The sequence below is a fragment of the Patagioenas fasciata genome, chromosome 4 (genome assembly GCF_037038585.1).
Source record: "Patagioenas fasciata isolate bPatFas1 chromosome 4, bPatFas1.hap1, whole genome shotgun sequence".
NCBI classification, from domain to species: domain Eukaryota; kingdom Metazoa; phylum Chordata; class Aves; order Columbiformes; family Columbidae; genus Patagioenas; species Patagioenas fasciata.
In genome coordinates, this window is record NC_092523.1 from 13,465,054 (window position 1) to 13,488,277 (window position 23,224).

Genomic DNA, 23,224 nt, shown 5'->3' on the forward strand with positions numbered 1-23,224 from the left:
AAGTCATAAAAGTATGTTACAGTTGCTCAATGGAAAAAGACAATTTACTTCCAGCAGGAATATTTGGTCAATTTTTCAATTATTACTTTCAAAAGTATTTTTGGAAGGAAACTGCTTTAATTGGAGTTGTTTGTGTGGGAAAAACAGAAAAGACCTGCTGAGACTGGTAAAGAAAGAGAAAGACCTGAGGCCTGGAAAAATGTGACCTGCGAGGAAAGATTGAACTTTTTAATGCGAAGGTGGTGATGAAACACTGGGGTATATTGCCTAGGGAGCTTGTGTACTATCTATCACTGAAGTTTTAAAAGCAAGTGGTGTAGATGTCTGTAAGAAATGACACGGGGATAGCTGAGCCTCCCCTGGGGCAGAGGGATGGACTAGATGACCTCCGAGAGCTGTTCAGGCTGGTGATTCATTGCCGAGCTATGCTTTATCTTTATTGCCTTTTGCACCCCAGCTGTGGGAACCAGCTGCCCGGGAGATGTTGTGTCAGTAAAATATATTATTTCCACAACACCTTTAGAAGAACAGAGAAGAGAGGATAGGCACAGTGTGACATGGAGAGGAAGATGGGCTGGACAGGAGAAACATGAGCCTTCGTTCCTCACAGGCAAAGTCTGTCAGGGGAGATGGTGAGAAAATTGTGGACAGTGAGTTGGGAGAAGGGATAAAGGAGACAAAAGGCCTGTGCGTTTTTGGGGGCAGAGAATGTCCTTCAGTCTGAGAGTTCCCTTGGCATTACCCATACTTAAGATTAACACTAAAACTGACAGGACTGCTGGTGTCCTCTGCTGTCTGAAGACCTTGGGATCAGCCACTTAGGATCTGATTCAGAACAGCGAATTGCATGGTGTGGTTGCTGTATTTCTGGCAGGGGTAAAAAGTTGTAGAAAACGCCAGTGCTGCTTCTTTGAGCAACTGTGCTGTTAATTCAGCTACTTTGTATTTTACAGATTTAATGACTGACAGAGAAATAATGAACAAAATTCACTATCCTTACCAAACTGTGTTAAAGGATACAATTCGTATCCATGAATCCAAATTTATCTGGAGAAATGCTTCTCTAGTGGTAAAGGCTTTCTGCAGGTTATATGCAGACATGTCTGGCATAGTGATTCATCCTACCTTTTTATTGATTATCCCTTCTTGGCAAGAAATAACAAGCTGCTTACACTCTCAGTTTCTAGAGAGAGATGGGTTCCTCCCTTGGTCTAGGCCTGCGAATTCAAGTGAAGGCAGCGGAGTTGCATTGGGGCAGTGGGGCAGAAGCTGACCTTCGCTATCTAGTCATTTATATGGCCAAATGGTGCATATTGGTTCCATATGGCTTAACTTCTATTAAAAAGTTAATCATGTTAATGGTGTATTAACCTCCTCAAATGTGATATTTGAAGAATAATGAGAATTACCAGTGTAGTGTAAAACATATTGAATCATAATCATGTGAAACATTTATTATAGAGGATGAAAAAAAACATTTTTTCCCCCAAATGATTTTAAAAGAAAATCTTCTGCAGATAATGAAAACAGATTGGGGGGGCTTTTTCCCCTTAACTAAAGAAATTATTATCTCTGCTCTTCCTTAATCGAAGTTATAGGAAATGATCCATTTTCATCTGCCTAGAAGAAATTTATTTATGAACTTGTCTTTCATAAAAATCTCGACTACAATATGAATAGGAGCTGACTATCTGAGAGTATCAGATGAATAGAGCGAACAGGTACTGCTCTGCTGGCTCAGGCTCACCATCAGTCTAGTGTGTTCACTTAATTCTGGGAATGGCTGGTAACAAGCTTATTAAGAAAAGTGCAAGAGGTAACTCTTCCTGTCTTAACCTCCAGCAACTCAGGATTTATGTTGTGAATATTAGATGATTTTTATCTTTTTACAAAACTCATTTAGAAACAGTTTTGGAATGACCCTAGAAATAATTGCTTATTCTTATTCTAGTCACTTGTATTATTTTTTTTTCCTCAAGTCAAGTATGAGCAGAGTTAAGCCTTGTTAAAGCATAACTTTGCCCCTTGTTAAACAGGATATAGTGATTTCTTTTTGTGCGTGGTTTTGGTGGTTCTTTTATTCACAGTGCTATTCAGATGAATGTTGTAGGTAGCCTTGCAGAGTTGGATTAATAAGGTTTATTCCATCCAAATGATGTTGCTGACTCTGTAGTCCGTGTAGCTGGGAGAAGCTGCGGAGGCAGGGCTGCAGCACAGCCATCACCCAGGCTTGCACTGAAGCTTCAGCCGTTTGCTCACCCGCTCAAACCGCTGGATACGTGGTTCAGCATGCAGGAAAGTCAAACACTGGTACTATCCAACGCTTCGATCTGCATAGCACAGGTACTAAGGCAGTGTCAAGTATGGGCAACATGGGGCAGCAATTTGTTCACGCAAGCCTGGAAAAAGCAACAGAGATTTAGCCAAAGTGAATTACACTGTCAGCAACACATGTCACTGTACAGTACCAGCAACACATTCAAAGTACTCCACAGATACAATTTTCATACCATGGCACTCATAGTATCATTATCTCTATTTTCCTTAGTATTTCACTTGCCAAATCTGCTTTCTGAAGAAATCATAATGAAGAGTAGGGTTAGGACAGTTCTGACCCTAGACTGGGACTTTGGAGTTTCTTAATTTGCTATTCCCAGAGCGCAGGGACATGTTAGTGTTAACCATTCCAGCCTCCTCAAAAGATCTGCCTCTTCAAGGAATGGGATAGTTTAGCGACTGGTTGTTAAATCTAAGACAGCACTTTGAGCCACTCTGAGCTGCAGGACATGCTTAAAAGGCACAGAGTTAACTTGGTTTGGATCTTCGGTTAATATCATGCCTCCACATGACAGTTATTCACCAGAGTCACACGTACCCTGTAAAATGTTACCACGTGTGAGTAAACTGGGTTGCAATGTTCCTCATTTGCAAAGGCATAAATCTCTAATGCTGGCGTGCTGGTTTCGGCAGGCCGCCCTCAGGGACTGATGGCAACCTTGGCTCTCTTTGCATGTATATATAATCAACAGATGATCTCCCACTCAGTAACTAAATAAGCTATATATAGGTGCTGTGTAGTGTTAGAAGTCCTGGAGTAGTAAGATGTATTAGCAAAAGAAGAGAACCATCTAGAATGTTAGCTACATGATAAACCAGCCAAGCTCTTTCTGTGACAGTGAGTACACAGCTGTAAAAGAACCTGATTGTACCAATCTGGGGCTTTTCTCAGGTGCCAGCAGTGTCTGAGTGGCACAAAAGACAAGTTAGTTTCAGCAATGTAGCCTATATGCGGTTTATTCATGGATATATTATGATATATAGACAAATACAGACTAGAAACATTGTAAATAGAAATGTTTATAGGATATTTAAGTACATAATCACTATATGTAATAGGCTTAGCTGCCTGTAAACCTTAAAAATGGAAGTTCAGGAGGTCAACAGTATAGCGTAAGATAAAATGCAGGCATAAAATGTGATCTATGCAAGCTCGCTCTCTGTGCCAGATTTCTTTCTAATTGAAACTGACAATTCAAAAGCATTGAATAATGTAAAACTAAACAACACCATGCAGGTAGAGTCAGTGTCATCGTTCACTGCAGGAGCGGTTTATTTAGCATACACATCATTATGGAAAGAAAACTGTACTTTGCAGTATGTTTTGTTTTCGATGTAGACCTCAGACATTTCAGCAATGTATCATATATTTAAATGGTGAGTTTAGAGAATAATAGATGTGGTTCTTACATCAGATTAAAATGTGAAACACAATACAATAACACTGAATATTTTACAATAGAAAAATAACTGGATATCTTTTATTACAGCCATAAAAAGGTACTCAATTGTTACTGCTTATGCTGTGTTACTACATCATTACTAGTTTCTGGATATTCGAGACTTAGCTTCAACAGTTTATTTTATCCACTGTAGTAAGGCTTTGTATAAAGGAGTATATGCTCAGAGGAAGTAAGGTATTTGCTGGCTAAGGTCAGTGTAGTTGTTTTGGCCAGGGAAAGGATGGTAGTTAATTTTCTCAGAAAACAGAGGAAATTATTATGGGGATTTTTGTTTTTAAACAAGAAGAGTTTTAAATGCCCTTCTAGCCATATTGAGGCACTGTCTTCATCAGCTGTTTCTGTAGTTCTTAGGTTAACACTAAGTTTGCCTTCAGTGATGAATGTGGTCTGTAATGCTGGTTCCTGGTGAAAGTTTCCCAATTCTTTACCAAGAACAAAAAAGTCACCTAGCAAAGCAGCCTCTCTGTGGTAAGAGAGTTCCTTTCCTCAGGAACGTTTCTTTGCTAAAAACTATTGTACCTGTTATTTTTATTGCTTAAATGCAGGCTGTATTTTGCCAGTGCAAAAACAAGTAACAAAAATGTACATTAAGACACTCAATTCTGAATAAAATCTTTTAGCACAACACGTAATGTAGTTCAATGACTTTTGTGAATTATTAATATGACAGGGGTTGGAGATCTGTATTGTTAAATATAGCAGTGCTTTTCCTTTCATATTTACTGATTCATTTGTTTAAAAAAGAAAAGAAGATGATAGAAACATCTATGTGTAATATAATGACATTTCTGTGTGTTTTACTTAGGAGCAGAGTACAGAAGAGAGTAAAGGATCAAGAGTTGGTTTATTATCCTCTAGATCCAGCTCAACTCAAATCAGATTAGAACTTAAATAATTGTCACCTTAATTCTTCCCATTTGTAGTGCTTTTGGTGTTCATGCGACTCAGGTGTTGCAAGCAGTTGATGACTGTGCAAAGTTACACTGTTTGCATAAATTCTGAGGTTAATACTGCCCGGTGGTAGTACTGATTGCATTCAAGGCAGCCATGGCACACTCTGACTGTTGGGCCAGTTTCTACTAAAAATAAAGATTATCAGTGTTCAGTTAAAAAAAAATGATTGCTTGTTTCCACCTTTTTGTTTTTAATGTGTCTATATTGTTTTTCCCTAATCTAAGACTTTAAATGAATATTTCAAATAGAATAAAAATAGTTCTCAAACAGTGAGCTGGTCACCAATTTTCCATACTTTATTTCTAAATTTGTGTCCAGTTAATGTAACTTCATATTCTATTAACTCTGAGAGGTTTCAATTTATGGTAGAACTTGATACAGGTCTTTAATAAATCTTTCCAGGGTTTTCAAATTTACAGCTGTAAATCAGACTCTATCTGCCATTATTTCACAAATAATTTTGGATAGAATGTCTTTATTTATACATTGTGCTATGATTGAAAAGAAATATTCAAGTAATAAATTCAGTAATAATAATTAGTTAGTAAAATTCAACAAATAGGCACAGTGGACTGGTAAATGCAGGACAAAATTGGCTGCCAAGCTAGCACACAGAACTCTTATGTTGCTACATGTTAATTTTGACACCCCATTTGATTTGATATCTTTCATTTCTGCATGCAGATCTGCGATACGTGAATAACCAGCGCAAGATGAAGTCAGATGTGTGTTCTGTAGTCTGCTTTTGTGTGGAAGATTTAGGTCAAGTATATTCTCTTTAATCAGCAGTGAAGCTCAGAGCAGAATTCACATATACAGTGTCTCGAAATAGGTAGCTGTGAGTTATATGTCTAACAGAAATTCCTAGAACACCTGATGCTGAGAGTCAACTAATGGTCATATGGACTGTTCTGCTTTTCATTGCTCAGGTGCAATGTGAATATGAATTGTGTGTGTTGTGTGTACTCATGCTTTTGTATATATGTTACACTCACAGAAGTCTTGTGAATGAGTGCTAGTGTATGTTCTCTGGTGTGTCTCCAGTTGTTTGCTTGGAGTGTGTATTAATCTGGCTGAGCAGAAATTTCAGCATTGGGAGATGGGACAGTAAGAGCTTGTATGCAGGCCACTGTATGCCTTTACCGTCCCATATAATTCACAGATTATTTTGGTCTATGTATGTCAGTGTTTGCTGAACAGGGAAGTGAAACTTGGTCTGTGACTGGAACGAAGCTTTCCTTATGCCGTGGGTATGCGAAGCAATGTCTTTGCATTTCTGGTTGTCCTCAGTGGTGGTGATGAGCTGCAGTTTTCTGGAAAATTGATTATGTAGGCATGGATTTTATCTTCCAGGTTAGGTCTGTACTTAATTGTTAGATTCAACATTTCTGTGCTTCTGCTTGCAGAAGATGGGTCATACAGAATAGAGGCCTTTGGTGACACTGTGAATGTTAGGAAGGTGCTAGATAGGAAACAAATAAGTGGTGTCTGTTAGCAGCGATGATATTGCAAATCAACCAATTATAGTAAAACTTTAAGACTGCCTACCTTCAAGAATTTACTGTGTGTTCAAGTGAAGGTTTTCAGTTGCTTGACCTTTGAACTGTCCTGCTAAAATTACTGCAGAATATGTTTGTATGGAGTATAAACAAACAGTTCGTTGTGTTAATCTTTCCCAGTTTTCGGTTAGGTAGAAATACTGAGAATGTTTCTTTTACTTCTTCATACCTTCAAATTAATGTCAAGATATTTGAAATTTGGGGTTTGGTTTGAATCTGCTTGTGGATGCAGTTATTGGCAGCAAATAGCCCGTTCCCCAGAGGAAGGTGCAGCCTTGGCTGCCCGTCCTTTGTTCTCTGCTGCTGTTGGAGCCTGTCCCGTTGCAGGGGGAGAATCAGCAGACAGGATAACACTGGTTAGCCCCCCAACATAAGAGTCCACCTTCTTCAGAAGATACCAGCAAACTTGTCCTGTTTTTAGTCCCTTGCTATTTGTCCCTTGCTAGCAGAGAGGGAACCACCCCGAGAACATGGGTTGTGGTGAGTGGCGCTGACTTGCACAGGTGCAAAGTTGCCGTCTATCATCAGCGTCCCATTGCTGCTCTGTCCAAACTGAAATAGAAGTGATGCTTACTGTGATGCTGCTTCAAAACCACTTTTTTAAAGGCTTTTGTAGTATTTATGCACAATAGAGGCAAAGGCGAAAATACAAGCTATAAGGATATTTGAAGAATGTTTGACAGTCATCCTGGGAAATGGTAGTAATAGCCATGATGTTAAATCTGAAAGCAGAAAGCTTTGATGCTTCTGCGCTATAAATAATTACTAACAAAGATGATTGCCAATGTGGAGACTTGTTTTCCAAAGGATTAATTTCTGATTGTTAAGTGTAAGTATATTTAGACAGGAAATGATTTTTTGTTCCTGAAAGCCAAGGAGTTGGTGTAAATTGGAGGAATTAGTGATTTGGACTCCACAGAGCAAACATCAGCCTGGTTATTACAGATGAGACATGACAGATGTCGTTATATTGTGGTTAGCACAGGAAACTATTCCTTTATTTTGCATTTTAATGACAGAATTTGGTTGTTATGGTCAGCATATTATTGCTAGCAATTGAATTTACACAGTTTTCTTTAAAAAATACCCAGTTTTGTACAGTTTCCTTTCTTGAAATTTTGCAAACATTTCCAAGCTCTTAAGGTCCCTCTCACTAAGTCACCTCCACTCCAGAAATCTCCATCCATAAATTTGTTTGTGCATATGAGCATATACATCCATAGATCTTCATTGTCCAAGACGGTAATGCACCCAGTAACTCCAGACACTTTTGAAATTTTAAGACTGAATAGAAAAACCTTATCTGAATTTTGCCAAGATTTAAAATGTACATTTCTATGTTAAAAATGGTATTAACTTTAGAGCTACCAGTAACCATTTTAACTGGCTTTAAGTCTGATTTTTCTAATGTATTCATCTGTCAGCTACCATTTCTAAAATGCTATTTAGTTCTGGAGCTTGACAGATTTAGAATAACTTATGAGAGTATATGAGTTCTGCAGTTCTACATTCTTTGGAAGATCTGTATCATAGGTTAATGGGGTCAGTATTTGAATTATCAAGTTGTTAACTGAGGATGCCTAAAATATATACTCTATCACAATAATAGAATCCAAATAATTGAATTTGAGGAGGAATAAGGGAACTTACCAGAGTCTGCTTTCAAAACTGAACAATGGAAGTGCTGCTGTTCTTTGCCTTTTGCAGGTTTTCAGTGCAGTCCGGAAACTGTGACTCCAAAATCAGAGGTTTTATTGTGTAAGTGAAACCCTCTAGGAGTTTGCAAGGCAAGGTCTATTAGTTAAATAATGCTAATATCTGCATCCAAAAGAAGTGAAATGTAGCTAGATGGAATTTCACTACATGTGACAACAAGAGATACCTGAACATTTTAATGAGGACTTGCCATCATGGGTGGAACCTGCTGCTCGAAGAGGTGCAACACAGTTGTAGCAGCAAACATTAGCAGTTGTTTCACCTAAATGTAGGAACTCCAACTGTTTGCTCATCCAGGACAAGGAATTTAGGGAAGTCTTGTGTTTTAGCTTGTAAGTGGTGGTTCTCATGCATTTATGTAGAGAGTCATTATTTTTTCTGTTCCTTGTCCTGTGAGAAACCTTCTGCTTGAGCATAGGAAGATTTTTCTTTAAGTGTTTTCATTTTATTTTTCAAAAACTGCCTTTTGCGGATGGATGAACAGAGTTTATTGACAGAGTGCAATAGTAGCATGTAGGGAACAGAGATGAGGCAAAGCACCTGTTCATCCTAATAACTCTTAAAAGCAATAACCCAGCGATTCCCTGAAGCTTTTATCCAATTCAGAATCGCCAAGAGCTCCTCTTTTCAACTCTGGGGTACCCAGATCATATCCATTGATGGTCTGTTTTTCCTATAGAAACTAACTGCTTTAGAAACTGCACACTTTTGATGTCATGTTTCTGTAGAATAACTGATTATTTTGAGGGCATCTTGTTCCCGCAATTCTGTGAGAGTCCCAGTGAAGACATGTTCTGGCCTCCCCCTCCGTATGTTCTTTCTCTGTATAGAAAGAGGGGAAAAGAAAATGATTTTGAAGGTTTTATTAGCTTATGTTTCAGAGAGGAGAGACTTTCTTCATTGCAGATAAACTAAGTGCAGAAGTTCATATTAAAACAGGAATGCTTTAGAAGTCTAGTCAATATGGGAATAATAAGCATGTGGATTCTGTCAGTGCTCCGTATGCTGCTCCTCTTTCCATTTGGAGTGGATGACGGTGGTGATGGGCACACCAGCTTCTCGATGCACCCCTGCATTACTGCTGCTACCAGCCCTTTGTGTGGCAACATTGAAAAGTAACAATCAGTTTTTTTACTCTTAATACTGCTTCTAAAGATTAAGTCTCTGGTTATGTTACAAAAAACCAGGGTTGAGTAATGAGCTATGTGTTGCTGTAGTTGGTCGATTAGCAGCAACCAAACCTGCTAGGGTCTTCAGTCAAGTTAAAGCTATCTAGGTCTGCCTGTACCCTATATAATCTTCCCAAATTTATTTCTTCTGTCAGTTCCTAGTTGAGGTGAATTTCATCATACCAGGTTTCTTTTGAAAGTCTCAGTTTACCATCATAAGTACTCATGCCTATTTCATATATTTACTACAATAAATGTGATATAAGACAGGAGATATGGTTTCTCTGTGTGTAATATTTTTAAATTTACAGGTAGCTGACATTTTCCAGAATCTGAATTTCAAGTCCAGTAACATACTGCACTTGAAGAAAAACAAGGATATGCTGATCAGTTCTTATAGTTCACAAAATTGAGCTGAATCTGAAATACATCTGTTGTTCTAGATGTCTGTGGTCAAGACTGGAAATTGTAGAAGAGAGTATGGATATTTTGGAACTAAATATTTCATTTCAGAATAATTTACATTTTCCCCTGGTTCAGATAGCCTTCTACCCAGGCAACAGGTACTTTCTTAAACCTAATACTCTGCCTTGAATTTCCCTTTCGTGTGTTTCTGGTATGTGTCTTCATGCTGCTAAAGTTGCTTTGATCTCCTTTTGGCCAGTTTCCAGACAATCTTTTAATTCCTTTGGTGACATTTCCATACCAGCTTAAATTTCTGCCAGAAGACAATTGTTCCATCCCTGTTCAAGCAGGGGCCCAAAGCTTTAAATTCTCAACATGTCTCTCACTGGAAGCAATACTCCCTGCTCAGACTTCGGAGAAGTCAGGAATATGTAGATCCAAGCAGTGCTGGGGAAAGAAAGGAGGAGACAAAAATATAGTAATTCCTTCCTTGACTACAATTTTTCTGTTTGCTGCTTGACTTGGTTGTAGTAATACTTGGCTTTTGTCTGCAGTACTTGCTACTCTTCAAGCTCCAGAAATCTTTACCAAAAGAAAAGGGGAGCCAGCCAAAACCATAACTCATTTGGCACTCTCTGCCAAGTTCTTTCTGCTCTCACTACTTAGATCCATTCAATCTTGTGAGTGCAAGACCTGGCGTTGCCACTCAGTACCATTATTTACTGTCGTCAAAGGACACAGATGTGACTCAAAATCCTCTTGGACTTGGAGTGATTGATTAATTTGTATGTGACCCTCAGTTGCAAGGAAAGGGCCGTTTAGAAATTTCAAGAGTCCCTACTTCCACACTGTTCTACTGAAAAGGAATTTCTGACTTGAGGAGGAGGCCTGGTGTGCTTCCTGGATAAGGTCCTGGTTAAATAGGTTAGTATCAACAGACTTGTGTGAAGAATGGGGTCAAGATTTTACCTTATTATTATAAGGGAAAAGATAGTGGTGTTTCCTTTTTAAACTTTACCACTCTACTATAGAACTGAAAGTGACTGGAAATAATGGAAGTTGTATGAAGATATTTTTTTAATTCAGTTTTATTTTTTCTACTCAGGTAGGTTTAAAAAAAAAAACAAACCAGAAATGCATTACTTATTTTTGTTAAGACACTAAGATCTGTGTTTCCACCAAACATCAACAATTTCTTCTTTAAAATCCTCCCAGATTGTTACAGTCTTCATGTAATTGTGATTTAGTATCCAACGAATTCTGTTAAGATCCTGTCCATGGCTCCAGTGGAATTAGATCACGGTGCTTGGATTTACGTAGCTGTATTCTGTGTACATATTGGAAGTCCATAAAAACACATGTCTTTGAGAGTCCTGATTTTAATCTCTACACACTTTTTTTTTTTCTAGTTACTTTGTACGGTAACCTTAGTTATGTCTTTAGTACTACATTATATATGTTGTGGAGATTTGGTATATAATCCCTGCTTTCTTGAATTGTTTATCTGACTCAGTGTAAGAATGGATAAAGTAATAGCTTACCAAAAACCTTTCTGGCAATCTCAGTGTGCTGAATCTTCAGAGATTCAAAACCATTACTGGTTTTATTCTTCAGGGCAAAAACGAGTAAAGGTGGAAATCTGGCTTAACTTCACTATATTCAGAAATCTTAGATTCTACAAAGCTTAGATTTTTCTACATGCTGTCAGGAAATGTAAATACACTCTGCAGTTTCACAAGAAAAAAAATCCTGAAAGCTGAAATAATGTGGATTTGTTAAAGGTGTTAGTTCATTTTCTTGAGACAAAAGAGCAGCATTTCTGTAGCTACTATAACCATTTAGAATCATTGTTTTGTTTCTTTGCATAATGGGCTATGAAATCTACTTGGAAATTCTCATTAATAATATAATCTGTTAAATTTAGGGTACTATTAAGGTTACCCTGTTGAATACTATGACCTTAATACTGTCTTTGCAAGTTTTCTTAGGAGCTTAATGTATTCAAATTTGTACTAACAAATGGATACAAACCCATTTCTTTTTCTTTGACCTTTTTGCCTACTCCTTCTCTTTGATTTACCTTTGTTGCATATTGTTTTCTTTTAAATACGTTTATGGCTTTGCTTGAAGCAAAACTACTGTCCAGATTTTTTCTTTGAGGTGATGTTGCGTCAGGCTACTTTTTAACTTTTTGAAATGCAAAGTAATTGTAGTTTCAAAAATATACTGCCTGGACACATTATCAGTTTGTTATTTAAAGAGCTGATAAATGTGTCTAAGTTGTATTAATTTATGTTGCAATAGAATTCAAATTAATGACAACCAGAAGATCTTTCAATGGATGGACTTACATGAAAGGTATAATTAAATCTCTCTGAAAAAACATACAAGAGAGAAGCCAGAGAGTGGTGGTCAATGGTGCGGAGTCCAGTTGGAGGCCAGTATCTAGTGGAGTGCCTCAGGGGTCAGTACTGGGGCCAATATTATTCAATATATTAATTAATGATTTAGACGAGGGAATTGAGCGTACTATCAGCAAGTTTGCTGATGACACTAAGCTGGGAGGAGTGGCTGACACGCCAGAAGGCTGTGCCGCCATCCAGCGGGACCTGGACAGGCTGGAGAGTTGGGCGGGGGATAACCTGATGGAATTTAACAAGGGAAAGTGTAGAGTCCTGCATCTGGGCAGGAACAATCCCAAGTTCCAGTATAGGTTGGGGCATGACCTATTAGAGAGCAGTGTAGGGGAAAGGGACCTGGGGGTCCTGGTGGACAACAGGATGACCATGAGCCAGCACTGGGCCCTTGTGGCCAGGAAGGCCAATGGCATCCTGGGGTGTATTACAAGGGGGGTGGTCAGTAGATCGAGAGAGGTCCTCCTTCCCCTCTACTCCGCCCTGGTGAGACCCCATCTGGAATATTGTGTCCAGTTCTGGGCCCCTCAGTTCAAGAAGGACAGGGAACTGCTGGAGAGGGTCCAGCGTAGGGCAACAAAGATGATTAAGGGAGTGGAGCATCTCCCTTATGAAGAAAGAGCTGGGGCTCTTTAGTTTGGAGAAGAGGAGACTGAGGGGTGACCTTATTAATGTTTATAAATATATAAAGGGTGAGTGCCACGAGGATGGAGTCAGGCTCTTCTCAGTGGCAAACAATGATAGGACAAGGGGCAATGGGATCAAGCTGGAACACAAGAGGTTCCACTTAAATTTGAGAAAGAACTTCTTCTCAGTGAGGGTGACAGAGCACTGGAACAGGCTACCCAGGGAGGTTGTGGAGTCTCCTTCCCTGGAGACATTCAGAGCCCGCCTGGACACATTCCTGTGCGACCTCACCTAGGCGTTCCTGCTCCAGCAGGGGGATTGGACTAGATGATCTTTTGAGGTCCCTTCCAATCCCAAACATACTGTGATACTGTGATAATTTCAGCCCCTAAATAAATTTCTTTTTTATAGATATTTTTCAAGGTTATCTCTACCAGAGCTATAAAAAGTGTACCTGTCTTAACAAAACAGTAATTCTTCCCCTTCATCTACACATTTGGGTACTTTGGGATTTGTGCTTATTTGTTAGGTTCATATTGTCCCTCTAAATTTTAATTTTACAGCTGCCAAATAGTTCATGTTGTGGTAGTATCATCATAACACGGTGGGTTTTATTTGAGCTATGTGCAGAACATTTAGGTAAATACTTGAACCAATGAGGAGTCTCCCTGTAGTTGGTGATTACTGTTAAGAGCATTCCAGAGTGCTTTGGTTGAGGCATTACCTCAAAGATTAACCCACTATCAAGGAATAGACTATGGCTGAAGAATTACCACAGTTGCATTGTTTAGATAAAAAATTGTGTGCCAAATGCAGAATTTAGTCACATAGAGTCATGTAGATTGGAAAAGACCTTTAAGATCATCGAATAAAACCATTAACCTAACACCGCCAAGTCTACCACTAAACCATGTCCCTAAGCAGCATGTCTAAACACCTCCAGGGATGATGACCCAACCACTTGCCTGGGCAGCCTGTTCCAGTGCTTGACAAACCTTTCAGTGAGGCATTTTTTCCTAATATCCAATCTAAACCTCTCCTGGCACAACTTACGCCCAAGGTGACATCCAACCATTACGCCACCCACAAGTCCTTCTTTGTTCGCAAACAACAGGTTCAGTGGGGTGCATTCCCTAGTTGGCTCACTGACCACCTGTGTCACGATGTGAATGGTTTACTCCTGCTTTGCCACCCAGTGCGATGGATTGGCTCCCTTGGTGCTGACCTTTGTGCTTGTAGACATACGGGTGCTCTTGGTGCCTTTGTGTCACTGATGGGTGCAGTAAGCAGAGTGTCCAGAGCCCCACTCCATGCGTGTGGTGCTTGTTCCCTGTGCAGAGGACTCACCGCTTGGAGACTGTGATGTCCACCTCCCAAGAGGCTGCCTCAGGGCAATGCTGCTGGGCTTCTGGGGGCTGATTTGCCCCAAGTTTGTCTGATGCAGGCCTCCTGCCAAGCACAGCCGCCTAGAACAGGCTGCCCAGGACCATGTCCAGATGAGTTTTGAGGGCTGGAGACTCCACAGCGTCCCTGGGTAGCCTGTGTCAGTGCTAGAGCATCCTCAGAGTCAGGATGTGCTTTCTTCTGTTCAGATGGAACTTCGTGTTTTTTCCTCTGTGCCCATTGATTGGTTCCTGTCCTGTCAGTGGTCACTCCTGAGAAAGGTCTGACTCCTTTGCCCTCATTCCGTCCCATCAGGTATACATGCACAGAGGCATCTTCTCCTTCAAATGGAAGCAGAGCAGAAAAATGGAAAAGAATGGAAAAAGGCTCAGGGGAAGCATTCTGTTTTGGTCCTGCTTATCTCAAGATGCTGCCCCGCTTCCTCTGCATCTGAGCAGGCAGCAACCTGCAACCTGCCCACATTCCCCAACAAAGTGTTGCAGAGACACAGCGAGAGGGTTTGTTCAAACAAGGTAATTTATTGTCATCTTTATGTCACATAAAGGTCCCAGAGGGGACCTGACAGGTTGGGTGGTCTCATCCTGTTACAGGTGGTAACAGGAGCCTCAGTTGCAGTGGCATCTTCAGCTGAACTGGTGCAGATTCCGCAAGCTCTGGTGATGCTGAGCTCCTCTTGAGCGGTGTCACCTCCATGCCTAATTTGCTTAGATCTGCGGCACAAATTCCCCAGGTAGTCTCTGGGATGAGCAAATTCTCTGTCCCAGCATCCAAAATTGTTACTGGGGCTCGAGCAGTGTGAGAGGAAAACAGATCCTCAGGGCCACAGGCATGGCTGGAAAAGCTTGTGAACAACCAGGATGCCGGTGCGGAACTGCAGACCTCTGAGGTGGAAATTGTCCCACTTAGACGTGCCTCGTGGTGTGTCTGACAAGCGGCATCTCGACAGCAGCGCAGGTCTCCGGCCACAGTGCGCTGCTGGAGAAGCTGGCCTCTGCCTACTCAAGGCTCAGGTAGATGATGGAGCTGCCTTGCTGCACTGCGAAAGTCATCTCAGTGTAGATGCTCATCTGGGAGGTGCTTGTCAGCTGGAACATGCAGGACTGGTGGGAGGGCAGCACCGTTAGCTGGCAGTGGTGCGACTGAGGCAAAAACAGCCAGGCTGTTTTCACCAGCTCTTGGACCCAGCAGGCTAATTTCTCCACGTCTAAGCAAGAGCTCGTGCAGAGGGTATGTAGGAGATATGAGCTCTGATCCCTCGGCAGGTTGTCGTCGGGGTGGTGGAGGAAGCACAAACTGTCCTCCAGCAGCTGCTCGCTTGAGCACACGCAGTCCAGCGCCACACGGATGCTGGAGTGCCTTGGTGGCAGCTGCCCCATGGTGTCCAGCTCCATGCTGAAAGAGTGTCCGGGTGGTGGCCGCAGGAACACGAGCAGGCAGTAGGAGATGCTGTTCTCATGGGTTCCCCAGGATTCATAGACACCGTCCATCTCAATGGCTGGGTGCATCTGCGGCATGGAAGTCTTCTTGGAAAGCATTCGGCAGACACCAAGCAGGTCACCCACCAGCTGCTGCAGCGCTTTGCACGTGTCAGGCAGGACCTGCATTAGCAATGGGGTGGACACAGCCAAAGACCTGACACCATCGTGTGCACCGTTGAGGTCTTTCACCTCCTCGTTGTCTTTCTCCTTGCGGCTGGAGCTGTCCTGCTCACTCCGGTTCTCAAAGTCAAGCTTCCTTCTCCTGATCAGCCAACAGGCCACAGCAAGCAGGACCAGGACTAGTGCAATGGCCAGAAACAGACAGTGCTGCATCGCAGAGAGGAGCGCGGTCTCTTCTGCGCTCCTGCGCCACTCCATCTCCCGCAGCAGCTGATCCATCTCCTGACGCAGATACTCCTCACGCTGCCGCATCCGCTCAGCCGTAGCCACATCTGTCTGTGGCTCGGGCTTCAGGATGTGCTCGACAGCCAGCACAGCCAGGGCGAAGGCAATTGCCGAAGCCATGGCCTGGAGGAGATGGGAGAAAAGGGGCTGAGCAGGGCTGGGTGGGAGGGAGCACAGGGCTGGGGGAGAGGGGCAGGAGGTGCCTGGAGCTGGGGGCCGGTAGGAGCGGGGGTGAGGGAGGTGGAAGGGAGCAAGAGCGGGGTCTGTGAGACTGCACGGATGGGAGCCATGGGCTGCCCCAGGAAAGCGTTTGGGCACTGGTGTCGACAGGCTTGAATGGGCTGTGGGCCCTGGCTGGAGACAGCCTGGGGGCCATCCCACCCAAGCCACCCCCATGGCCAGCCCCTGGCTCAGCTGTGCCCCATGAAAGGACACGGGACACCTGAGCAGAGGCTCCCGAGGCCCCATCCCTGCCACACAACCATGCCCCATGGAACCAGGAGCAGCTGGTACATCTCCAGAGCCTCCCTGGGCAGCTGCCACCACTGGGAGCCCCGAGCACGTCTGTCCCCAGCCCCGAGCATGGTCCTGTGCCCTGCCCTGTGGGGCTCGGGTGTTGCTCTGCGTTAGAGACCCCCCAGCCATCTGCCCTGTCCCACATCCAGCCCAGCCTTCCCCCTGCATGCTGCACTCACCAGTGGCACAAGCCAAACTGCAGTGGGGTTGCCTGGTGATGGCCCTGGGGACAGCTCCCATTGTGACCTGTCCTCTGTGCTGTCACAGCCACCAGAGCAGCGCCACCCAGCCAGGACCCCCAGCCTTCGTCCCCCCCACCCAGCAGCTCCTGGGCATCACACCGAGTACAAACCTGCCTGGCAGGAGCGAGCACCCAGGGGCTCTCTTGTCAAAGTGGGCAGACACCCCCAAACGATAACTGAAATGAGAATGGGGAGTGTAGGTGGGTGTCCCTGACTTATGTTGAGAGGTGCAATGTTTTCTGGGCCAGGTTGTCTGACTCCAAGTTGTCTAGAAAAGAAGAGCTATGGGCCCTTGGGCAGAGACACGTCTCCTTCTCCTCTTGTCCTCTTGGATTTGTTCTGCTGGGTCAGGACTTGGCCCTGCAAATCCTAATGATCAAGCCTAATGCAAGCCATGTCCCTGGTGCAAGTGGAAAAGATCCTGTGGCCTCTGTCTCTGGCTACTAGCTTGCCCCCTGCAAGGGCAAGCCAGGGGGCTGGAGAGGCCATGCCAGGGCCCCTGCCTCTCTGCTCCCAGTTCAGGAGAGTCCCCTGTACACCATGCTGAAGTGGTCTGCTGCAGGTTGTGCCTCTGAGAAACGTGGCCTGTACTGCATGAGTGCATGCCTTGAGCTCCAGGCACCTCAAAAGCTTTCTTTAGCCTTGCTGCATATGTGCCAAGACTGACACAGGTGCCATGTTTCTGTCAGTTCAGCATAGAGTCCAACCACTAACCTCACACTGCCAAGTCCACCGCTAAACCATGTCCCTAAGCACTGCATCTACATGACTCTTAAGTATCTCCAGGAATGGTGACTTAGCCACTTATCTGGGCAGCCTGCTCCAATGCCTGACAACCCCTTCAGTAAAGAAGTTTTTCCTAATATCCAATCTGAACCTCCCTGGGTGCAACTTGAGGCCATTTCCTCTTGTCCTATTGTTTGTTACTTGGGAGAAGAGATCGACCCCCACCTTGCTACAACCTCCTTTCAGGTAGTTGTAGACAGCGATGCAACGATACAGCGATACAGTCCCCTCAGCCTCCTTGTCTCCAGGCTAAACAAGCCCAGTTCTCTCAGCTACTCCTCATAAGACGTTCTCTAGACCCTTCAGCAACTTGATTGCTCTTCTTCAATTAATCAGTCTTAAAAATTGTGGCTAACTTTTTCATAACCTGGTTCTGCTGCTTAACCATGTTGTTGTGGAATCTCCCATCACGTTACACACTCAAAGCTTTTTAGTTCATCATCTCTCTGAAAATAATGTCAGATATGCAAATAGTGGAGGCTTAGCAAAAGGATTTTGTTCTGAGAACACCTGAGAGTTTCATGTTTTATAACTGGCATTTTGTAGGGGCATAGAAATGGTGTATGTGAGCCAAGACCTCTGCAAGTCCATTGTCCCACTGGAAGCACGATCTTGCCAAAACTATAGATCGGATGTGGATTTGTATAGCTGAGTCTGACAAACCTCCAAGGATGGAGGTGTCACAACCTCTTTGGACAGCCTTTCCAATTCTGCACTAACCTCCAAGAGAAAAAGCTTTTCTAAGTAACCCCAAGCTACCAATCATCTCCTTTTGACCTTGCAACACCATGCACCACTACCAAGAAGTGTTTGGCTCCATTGTCTCTGTAATCCCTGTCAAGCAGTTGAAACTGCTATTAAATTGCTCTTAGCCATCTCTTCACCAGGTTAAACAAGCCCACCTCCTTCAGTCTCTGAAAATGTCCTAAGCACCTGAGCAACTTGGTAGGTGCTTAGGACTTCACTGGATTTTTTTCCAATTTCTCCTCTTCAGCTGGGGGGTGGATTCAAACCTGGACACAGTGTTTGAGATGTAGCCTCATCAGTGATGGGCAGAGAGTGATTTCCCTCTTTCTGCTGGCCACATTCTTCCCAGCACTAGCCCAGCATGTGGCTTGCTGATGCGAGCCCACTGTTGGCTCGTGTTAAGCCCAGCATCCAGGATGGCCCCAGGTCCTTTCCAGCTGGGCTGCTACGTTGCCAGTTGCTTTTCCACCAGATGTGTGGAGCACTTCTGCCTCAAGTGAACAATTTTGCACTGCTTGTTTAAGCTCCTGAATTTTCTCAGAGCCCATCTAGATTCTCATAGGTAGAATTTTTGTTGCTTTACAGCCATTTCTGTGTTCTCTTTGTATCTGAGAGGTGAAGCACTGAGTTTGTATTGTTAGTTTTATCACCACAGATGTTTTTAGATTGGTGATGTCTTGCAGCTCATGGTGAATATACACTAAGTTTGGATGGCACCAAAGTGAGTTTTCTGTATGTTTTTTCATGAATCAATGTAAGTTTTTTACTACCTACAGCTGACATATACCAAAGAGCCTTAAACATTTTTGCTTCACAAAAGACTCGTTGATTTTTTCTTAGTAAGGAAGATGGCATTTTTATCTAATACCTCAAATAACAACATTAAGAATTGCATTTAGTGTGTCGTAGACTTGAAAGAAATCAATATTATTTTTAGCTTTTGTAAAAAAATAATAAATTCTTAGCAAAAACAAAGCATATAGTATATTGAAACTGTCATTGTTCCCTTTCCTGTGGAGGCTATCCATCACGGCTCAGGTACTAGTAACATCATTTCTAGATGCTGGAACATAAACATAGGCTCCCTAGCAGTGCTGACTAACATTATTCAGCTGTAGGTACAAACTGTCAGGCTCATTTTTCTTCACCAGCTTCATGTTCATGGGGGACACCCAGGTGGGACTACAACCCACAGTGTTACTGTCCTCACACACAAGGAACGGGAAAGGTTATGGTCAAGCACCACCTGAGTGTTGTCACCGGATGAAGCATGGAAATGATGAATCCACTGCTGCAGCTATAGATTCACAGATTCATTAATCTAAAGGTCCACACAATGGACTTCTCGCCTTTTTCCAGTCACGGAGACTGAAAGTTACGTTTTCTTCATTTCTCAAAGGCAAAATGAACTGTAAAAAAAACAGTGATTTCCGTAGGACTCACAGGAAAGTTTCTGGTGGATTGCAGAACTAAATCCAGGAGCTGTATTACAGTCCTTATGTACACAATAGATTCTACCCAATATTTAAACAAGGAAGAAGAGGGGATATTCTAGCTTGGGTATGGTGACAGGATATGCGTTTTCCCTAACAAAGCGTGTACTTTCTGCCATGGAAGAGCTTTCTGTTTGAATTGGACTGATCTCTGGAACATATATCTTTCTGCTGTTCCTAAATTGTTTTCTTTTTTATTCCATGACCTATTCTCTCAGACAGCAAAAGTGATCATACTTTTTAGAAATATCTTGTATGGCTGAAGTACCTTTTGAAGTGCTTGGGATACATAGGTCAATACAGACTGTATGGGAGGTTTAAGAACAATAGTTAACTTGTGGGGAAAATATCAGGAAGATGTAAGCATAGGAAAGGCTTTTTGAAGCATTCAATGCATAAGGTGCTTGTTTTTGAATGCTTAAGGCTTGTTTTTGAAACAAATGTAGGTTACCCTCAAAGTGTGAAATGCTTGGTGTTTGATGTTTTTGTAGATTACTAAAGCAAACAAGCAAAAGTCCACACTCTTAACTGTTTCAGCTCTTTCTTTCAGTTGTAGCTTTTTTTTTTTTCAGTTTTAACTTTTACCAGTTTGCATTTGAGGGGGGGTAAATGGAGTAACAGTTGTGGTTGTGGGTGAAACCTGTTTCTGCTACTGCCAGTCCTTCCAAGGATTATTAGAAACTATCCCCAAACATTTCAAAGTGTTTGAGTTCTTTTATCTGGAGAGAAAAGTATCAGTGCTATCTGTGCATTGTTACTGTAATATATGGATTTTCTATCTATCATGGTCTTTTGGGGGCAGCTTTTTGTTGACTCTGAGCAGGGTTTAGGCAGTATGTAAAACCTAAGGTCATCAAGGTTCCATGATGATTTTAGTTCTTTCTTACACTCCTAGTATTTGTCACAGGAAGGAAAGGGGATTTACTGAAATTCCTGTTACTGCTTTGAATAGGTACTGTTTTAGAAAGTGAACAGAAGATCTAGCTGTAGTACTCACTGTCCTATTTGTTTGAGCCAACCTGCTGTATCTTATTTTATATTTAAATACTGGGCTTATTAAATATGGTATTGTATATGTGACCATTTGTTATTATTTCTTTTGGAGATACCTCATCCAAATATCTTGGCCAAAGTCTGTTTATAATCATAGCACATGGGCAGCCATAATCATAGTCCAAGGTAGTAGATATTCAGAGAGACAAACTGCTTTGTTGCTTGGGAGTGGTGAGTATGTTGGAAACTGGGGACTTTGTGAACAGAAAAGCAGTATACAGTGCCAAACAAAAACATAAAAGTAACAATTAGGTAGATACCCTGTCTGGCATCTGTGTTGAGGAAATGAGTGATGTCAAAGTGTATTTTGCCCAAGTAAACCCCTACATTTACTTTTTAGCATACATCTAGCTGAGAAATGGTGCTTAAGTAATTGATACAATAAAAGATGTGTGTGTGTGTGTGGCTTTTTTTTCCTAATGTAGTGCCTCTGCCATATTCTTAAAATCATCATTTTCTTGGCTTGCTTTCCATGCTTTTCAGCAGTTCTGAATTATATATAAACGTCACATATATAAGCTTTGTATTGTCTCTCAATTCACTTGAAAGATTAACATTGCTGTTGACCAAAGTTAAGCAAATGCAATGAAAGCTGGTATGTTTCCAATTCATTATTGGAAATTGTTCCTGCCTGTGAACATCAGTATTCAGTGCACACTCCTACCAGAATAAAATGGCTGGTCATTAGCTTCCAGTTCTCTGTGTCTAAACTTGACATTTCCTCCAACAAAAAACATCACGGTACTCCTGAAAGATAAACAGAGATCACTCTTGGAAGCAAATACACTTGTGTTAGTAAGGCTTTAGAGAATTTGTTTTGAAATTGTAAACCATTGCATTCATCACCACACTCAAAAGAATCACTTATGCATGTATTTCAGATAGGGTTTTTCTGGTCTCTTTCTGTAATGACTGCACTTTTATATATACAAATCATTTGTATGTGTCACACTAAAAACTGGTGACTGAAAACCATTGTCTCAGCTGGAAACCATGAGAATAGTGGAAAGTTTCTTTTTTTTCATTTCAAAGTTATCTTTGTTAGGATTGATTCTTGTGGTAATGCCATTTAGGTCACTGTGGAAATAAAATGCCTCTACGGAATGAGTGGGACAGGAGAAGCAAAAGAACTGCTTCTCTGTTAAATAATTTATAAGGTAATGGTTTCTGTGAAGGAGATGTGTGAAGAACAGTCTAAGAAATTTGCCATTTTGAAAGGGAGGTAGAAGGGAGAGAGTTACCCAATGGCAAGCACTTGTTCATGTCAGAGTTGAGAGATTAAACATTATTTCCTTCTTTATTTTATTTAGGCTGTCTAGTTAAGTTGATTCTCAATGGCCATTTTCCAGCTTGCTATTAATATATAGGTAAATGGCAAGAGCATCATCAACTCATGAACCAAAGAATCCAGCTTGCTGGCCGGGCAGACAAATGGAGCTCCACAGAAGATGTGAAAGTAACCAGAATACTTCAGTAGAAGATGGGGGTTCTTCACCACACCCCAGAATGTACTTGCTTGAAGCAGGCATTGTCAAATTAATTTCTTTTTCCTTCGCTTGTAATGTGGAAGGTGCTGACTGACAGCCCTGGAAATTAAGTCCTCTATTTCTCCACAGGACAGGTATAGCAAGGGCGGCAGCAATGCAAGCTTCCCCACATTGTCCTGCCAATGCTCCTCAACCCAGTACTGAAGAGGTCACTTCTGGAGGTGAGTGGGTGGAAGAGTCTCTGTCCACGCAGTTATTGCTGCCAGTGGTTCCTGCGGGACAGGCTGCTGGACGGAGACCTCCCCCTTGTCTTGGATGAACCACCGGTCTTTAACAGATGCTCACTTTATGTATTGTAAAGCGGCGTGGGCTGGATTCATTGAGGTTGCATTATTCTGCTTGACTGCTGTCACATTTTGATGTTTCTTTGTGGTTGGATGGCACCTTTGCTTTTGTTTTTTTGGTTTTGCACTCTTTTTGTTTTGAGAGACTTAGTTCATGCTTTATGTACACGTCGACAAAGCAGCATGCGAATGACTGAATGCAGTCTGATTGCAAATCTGATACAGAAAAGCAGTTCCTGGTGGCAACCATGTGTGCGAAAGGAGCTTTAGAGCACTAGACCAGGAGGCATGCTTTGAAATGCACCAAAAATTGATAAGAAAGTGAATGTTGGTTTCCAGTATCTAAATGAAGTATTAGGTTTCTGTTGTAAAGCCGTATCTTAACATTTTCTCTTTTCATAATTACTATGTAATTTAGATATTAACACCAATTAAGCCAGTAAACGAATGTTCTTTTTAGATTACTTTACAATTAATGAAATCTGCCTATCTGAAGTTAGACATACAAGATTCTACACTATATGAAAGTAGCGGGCATGTATTATGGTTTCAATAGATAGTTGTCATCCAAACCAGAAGATATGTGATAAATTATATGAGAAGAATTAATGTGACTCATGTGAGT

At 42.0% G+C, this 23,224-nt stretch overlaps 1 protein-coding gene across 7 annotated transcripts in view; it reads left to right on the plus strand.

The window, feature by feature from the left end:
* PPP2R2C (protein phosphatase 2 regulatory subunit Bgamma) overlaps positions 1-23,224 on the plus strand; it is a 201,984-nt gene that overhangs the window by 61,408 nt on the left and 117,352 nt on the right. The window contains exon 2 of one of the 7 annotated variants that reach the window (XM_071808558.1): positions 22,385-22,476. The exons of the other annotated variants lie outside the window; for them this stretch is intronic. Within the exon in view, the coding sequence (XP_071664659.1) occupies positions 22,410-22,476 (67 nt within the window). The 5' untranslated portion in view covers positions 22,385-22,409. The remainder of the gene's footprint in view (positions 1-22,384; positions 22,477-23,224) is intronic. 7 annotated transcript variants of the gene reach the window in all.